General features: G+C 46.1%; 1 protein-coding gene across 4 annotated transcripts in view; it reads left to right on the top strand.

Moving 5' to 3' along the window:
- The window catches only part of C1H4orf33 (chromosome 1 C4orf33 homolog), a 651,328-nt gene extending 646,308 nt beyond the window's left edge, over positions 1–5,020 (top strand). For all 4 annotated transcript variants that reach the window (XM_063920350.1, XM_063920351.1, XM_063920349.1 and 1 more), the window contains one exon: positions 4,521–5,020. In XM_063920350.1, coding sequence (XP_063776420.1) covers positions 4,521–4,617 — 97 coding nt within the window. In that variant the 3' untranslated portion in view covers positions 4,618–5,020. The remainder of the gene's footprint in view (positions 1–4,520) is intronic.
- The last annotated feature ends 980 nt before the right edge of the window (positions 5,021–6,000 follow it).

Consider the following 6,000-nt stretch of genomic DNA (forward strand, 5'->3'; position numbering starts at 1 on the left):
GAGACTTCTCTCCACATAAATATACTGGAGCTAAGGGCAATTTACAAGGCTCTAAGCTTAGCAAGACCTCTGCTTCAAGGTCAGCCGGTATTGATCCAGTGGGACAACATCACGGCAGTCGCCCACGTAAACAGACAGGGCGGCACATGAAGCAGGAGGGAAATGGGAGAAACTGCAAGGATTCTTCGCTGGGCGAAAAATCATGTGATAACACTCTCAGCAGTGTTAATTCCGGGAGTGGAAAACTGGGAAGCAGACTTCCTCAGCAGGCATAACCTCCACCCGGGAGAGTGGGGACTTCAGCGGGAAGTCTTCCACATGATTGTAAACCGTTGGGAAAAACCAAAGGTGGACATGATGGCGTTCCGCCTGAACAAAAAACTAGACAGATATTGCGCCAGGTCAAGGGACCCTCAGGCAATAGCGGTGGACGCTCTGGTAACACTGTGGGTGTACCAGTCAGGGTATGTGTTCCCTCCTATGCATCTCATACCAAAAGTACTGAGAATCATAAGAAGGAGATGAGTAAGAACGATACTCGTGGTTCCGGATGGGTCAAGAAGGACTTGGTACCCGGAACTTCAAGAGATGCTCACGGAAGAACCGTGGCCTCTACCTTTAAGAGAGGACCTGCTCCAGCAGGGGCCTTGTCTGTTCCAAGACTTACCGCGGCTGCGTTTGACGGCATGGCAGTTGAACGCCGGATCCTGAAAGGGCATTCCAGATGAAGTCATCCCTACCCTGGTCGAAGCCAGGAAGGATGTAATCGCAAAACATTTTCACCGCATTGGGCGAAAATATGTTGCGTGGTGTGAGGCCAAGAAGGTCCCTACAGAGGAATTCCAACTGGGTCGTTTCCTACATTTCCTGAAAACAGGACTGTCTATGGGCCTAAAATTAGGGTCCATTAAGGTTCAAATTTCGACCCTGTCGAATTTCTTCCAGAAAGAACTGGCTTCAGTGCCTGAAGTTCAGACGTTTGTAAAAGGGGTACTGCATTTACAGCCTCTTTTTGTGCCCCCAGTGGCACCTTGGGATCTCAATGTTGTTTGAGTTTCCTAAAGTCACATTGGTTGGATCCACTCACCACTGTGGAATTAAAATATTTCACATGGAAGGTGAAGATTCTATTAGCCCTGGCTTCAGCCAGGCGTGTGTCAGAATGGGCGGCTTTATCATATAAAAGCCCTTACTTAATTTTTTATTCTGACAGGGCAGAATTGAGGACTCGTCCTCAATTTCTCCTTAAGGTGTTTTCTGTTTTTCACATGAACCAACCTATTGTGGTACCTGCGGTTACTAGGGACTTGGAGGACTCCAAGTTACTTGACGTTGTCAGGGCCCTGAAAATATATGTTTCCAGGACGACTGGAGTCAGAAAATCTGACTCGCTGTTTAGCCTGTATGCACCCAACAAGATGGGTGTTCCTGCTTCTAAGCAGACGATTGCTCGCTGGATTTGTAGTACAATTCAGTTTGCACATTCTGTGGCAGGCTTGCCACAGCCAAAATCAGTAAAAGCCCATTCCACAAGGAAGTGGGCTCATCTTGGGCGGCTGCCCGAGGGGTCTCGGCTTTACAACTTTGCCGAGCTGCTACTTGGTCAGGGGCACACCCTGACTGAGGAGGACCTGGAGTTCTCTCATTCGGTGCTGCAGAGTCATCCGCACTCTCCCGCCCGTTTGGGAGCTTTGGTATAATCCCCATGGTCCTGACGGAGTCCCCAGCATCCACTTAGGACGTTAGAGAAAATAAGAATTTACTTACCGATAATTCTATTTCTCGTAGTCCGTAGTGGATGCTGGGCGCCCATCCCAAGTGCGGATTGTCTGCAATACTTGTACATAGTTATTGTTACAAAAATCGGGTTATTCTTGTTGTGAGCCATCTTTTCAGAGGCTCCTTCGTTGTTATCATACTGTTAACTGGGTTCAGATCACAGGTTGTACGGTGTGATTGGTGTGGCTGGTATGAGTCTTACCCGGGATTCAATATCCTTCCTTATTATGCACGCTCGTCCGGGCACAGTATCCTAACTGAGGCTTGGAGGAGGGTCATAGGGGGAGGAGCCAGTGCACACCACCTGATCCTAAAGCTTTTATTATTGTGCCCTGTCTCCTGCGGAGCCGCAAAACCCCATGGTCCTGACGGAGTCCCCAGCATCCACTACGGACTACGAGAAATAGAATTATCGGTAAGTAAATTCTTATTTTTTCACAGCTACAGGTAAGAAATTTCTCCAATGTATGTTTCAACAGGACAGTCTAGTCTGATATGGTTACTTGTATGTAGTGTGTTTGTATTACTGAGTGGTACTGTATATTAGAGTGTCATGTGCGTATGGAGGAGGGCATGGCATTGGCAAGTGGTGGTGTGAGTAATGGTGTGGGTCCCCTCCTCTTTGGCAGTTAGTAGACTCTGGCATAGTGCTACTACGCATGCGCGGGTCTCCGGGAACATGGCGCCCTTGCACCATGGCGCCCGCGGCGGGTCTCCGGGGACATTGCGCTCGTGGACATCTCCTGTGCGCATGTGCAAATCACTCAGAAATGGCAGCCATTTTCCAAGTGATTTGTACCCGCACTGCAGGGCTGCCAATGCGGGACTCTGGAGGGGTAAGTGTACTCTATAGGTGCAGTGTGGGCCCCCCTGGACCCAGGGGCCCGTGTGCATCGCACACACTGCATCCATTATAGAAATGCCTATGCCTCCAACACGACCACTTCCTCCAGTACAAAATGCTCTGCTACTGCACTTCCCATTTAGTTTGTGATTGCAGCCACCTGTGTTGACTAACTAATTAATTGATGAGAAAGATGTTTTAGCACAGGTGACTGCAAACATAATGGGGGTCAATCCGAGTTGATCGTAGCCCTGTAAAATTTTGCAGGGCTACACGATCATGTCCATAGACATGCGGGGGGACGCCCAGCACAGGGCTATCCTGCCCCGCATGTCAGTGCCGCCCCCCCTGCAGAAGTGCAAAAGCATCGCACAGCGGCGATGCTTTTGCACTTTAGGAGTAGCTCCCAGCCAGCGCAGCTTTAGCGTGCTGGCCGGGAGCTACTCATCGCTCCCCGGCCCGCAGCGGCTGCGTGTGACGTCATGCAGCCGCTGCGACCCGCCCCCGCACGGTCCGGCCACGCCTGCATTGGCCGGACTGCGCCCACGAAACGGCGGCCGAATGCCGCCGTTCCGCCCCCCCGTACAGCGACCGCCTCTGCCTGTCAATCAGGCAGAGGCGATCGTAGTGCAGCCCGTAGGGCATGCGCCGGCGCACTGCGGCAGCGGCTCATGCGCAGTTCTGACCCGATCACGCTTCTGCGATAAACTGCAGCGTGCGATCGGGTCAGAATGACCCCCAATATACGTTAGAAGTCCAGGAGCAGAACAGTTTGTGTTGCAGGCTTGGTATTTAGCAATAGCAGCATCTCCTAGTGTTCAGTGCATGGCAGTATCTGCATGTGGTGGGATTATTATCATGCAATAACATAGTGTAATGATGCATTATATACTTTCCAGTGCATGTGGTATTTCAGTAGTGTCTTAATATGCAGGGAGGGTGGTTGGGGGTGATCTAGTAATTCAGCAGTGCTACCCACGCCTACTGGCATATGACCAGATGCACTATGTGTGCCACACTCTTGTGTCCAGGTTCAAACTTTCCCAACATTTCAAGGTATATGTGCCATAAAGCATGCATGGAAACCCCCTTTAGAAGTGCTACGTTTGCTCCTAAGTTATATTTTTGTATTTGTGGATCATATCACTAAGTTTATATTTACTGGTAACCAAAGATCTCGGGGGCAGATGTATTAACCTGGAGAAGGCAGAAGGAAGTGATAAACCAGTGATATGTGCAAGGTGATAAAGGCACGAGCCAATCGGATCCTAACTGTTAATTTACATATAGGAGCTGATTGGCTGGTGCCTTTATCACCTTGCACATATCACTGGTTTATCACTTCCTTATGCCTTCTCCAGGTTAATACATCTGCTCTGTGTGATGAAATGAAGTCATCATGGTCTGAGACACTGTCACACTGTGGAACCAATAAAGTTGTCAGGTCCATTATTAACATGTACACCAGCTTGGTTTCTTATTAGGCCCTAGTGTGAGTTAATCGGTTTCTTATTAGGCCTTAGTGTGAGTTAATTGGTTTCTTATTGGCCCTAGTGTGAGTTAATTGGTTTCTTATTAGGCCCTAGTGTGAGTTAATTGGTTTCTTATTAGGCCCTAGTGTGAGTTAATCGATTTCTTAATAGGTCCTAGTGTGAGTTATTGGGTTTCTTATTAGGCCCTAGTGTGAGCTTGTGCCTTTGATAGGGAAACTAGATTGCACATCACTGGAAATGTGAAAGGATGAATATTCTTTGTAAAGCAGTGTTAACCAAAGATAACAGCAGTAATGAGTAATGTTTTTAAGATCTAAATTAAATTTATTACAAACAGATAAAGTGATATAAACAGAAAGTTACGAGGCTTTCATCTTTTAACCTCAGTTTGTTTAAATTTGTAGTCATCGTCTGGAATATTTCAAAGCATTCGACCTGAAATGGATTATGGGAGAAGAATGGGAGCAGCCCTCGTCTAGCCTCTGGGAATCCGCTCCATAAAAGTTTCTTGTATTATCTTTGTAAAAACAAATAAATAAAAAGTAAAAAAAAGAATCCCTACTGGCGTTTAGTACTTAGCAAGTCTATTATATTCTCTCATTACTGAAAATGATATAATTATGCATATTAATAAAATGAGCTTTTGACTCAATATTATATTTCTATGTTGGATGTTCAAAAAATTTAATTGTTTTACATATTAGTTGTTTCACTTGCCTTTTTATAGTATGTCTGTAAGTAAAAATGTATTATGAGGATTCCGTGGAGATAGAAATCCTCCCATAAGTGAAAACTAGAATAATTATAAATTGTTTAATATGTGTTAACACTTTTCCCCCTGCTATTGAGAACAGCACATGCACTTCCTCAATACCGAACTTAAATAAAGTGCATTTGTTCTTCAGCTCTGTACGTTACTGTTTTTACAAAGTATTGATTCCAAAATAAAAAAAAGTCTCTGAAGTCTCTGGTGGTATAGAGAAAAATCTTTACCAAAGGTAGACAAAACCTCTTGCACAGAATGAATTAAAAATACATCTTGGTATAATTTGCTGAGAACATAGCAAAACAGAAAAGCACATCTGTCCAGTAGTAGAGTACTGCTAGTACATGTTGTGCAGATTCTATTGGGCTTCAGTACACATCTGCTGGCCTCTGCACATGTTCAGAAGAGCAGTCCCTCTCTCAGGGGCAGATTAGGATGTGAAAGTGACCCTTTTGGTTTCATGTGGGTAGTGAGCCCAAACACTAACATAGGATGGTTAGCAAACCATTAGCCCTAGCCCCAATACGGAGAGAATCCAAATAACTAGAAAAAATGGAGAGAGCATCCCAGTTGTCACCGCACAATACACTGAGCATCCAGGAACCACCACGTTGTACACTGAGCATTTAGTGACAGCCATATTACACATTGAGCACCCCAGTGAATACAAAACAGTACATTGAGCATCCCAGTGACAGCCATATAGGACACAGAGCATTTAAGATAGATATGTCTGATAAGAAACAGTTTAGAACCTCAATGATTTGTTTTTCTTACATGTCAGTTATTTGTTTTTCTTACACTTTTATTTGGGATGTGAATGAAAAAAAAAAAATCTGTCTTCTGCACACCGCTTGCTTACGTGGTCTGAGCCTGTACCATGTATCTTCTACCATTCCCATCATGTGGTGTTACTTACAGCACACAGGACAGAGGATGTGAGCCTGGTGTTGTACATTGGGGGTCATTCAGACCAGATCGCTGCAGCGGCAGCATGAAGCCCTTTGGATCGCTGCAGCGGCAGCAATCGCAGCATGAAGCCCTTTGGATCGCTGCAGTGGCAGCAATCGCAGCCTGAAGCACCCCAGGAGGCCCAGTCAGATGCTAAAAGCATCTCA

The sequence above is a fragment of the Pseudophryne corroboree genome, chromosome 1, assembly GCF_028390025.1.
Source record: "Pseudophryne corroboree isolate aPseCor3 chromosome 1, aPseCor3.hap2, whole genome shotgun sequence".
Taxonomy (NCBI): Eukaryota; Metazoa; Chordata; class Amphibia; order Anura; family Myobatrachidae; genus Pseudophryne; species Pseudophryne corroboree.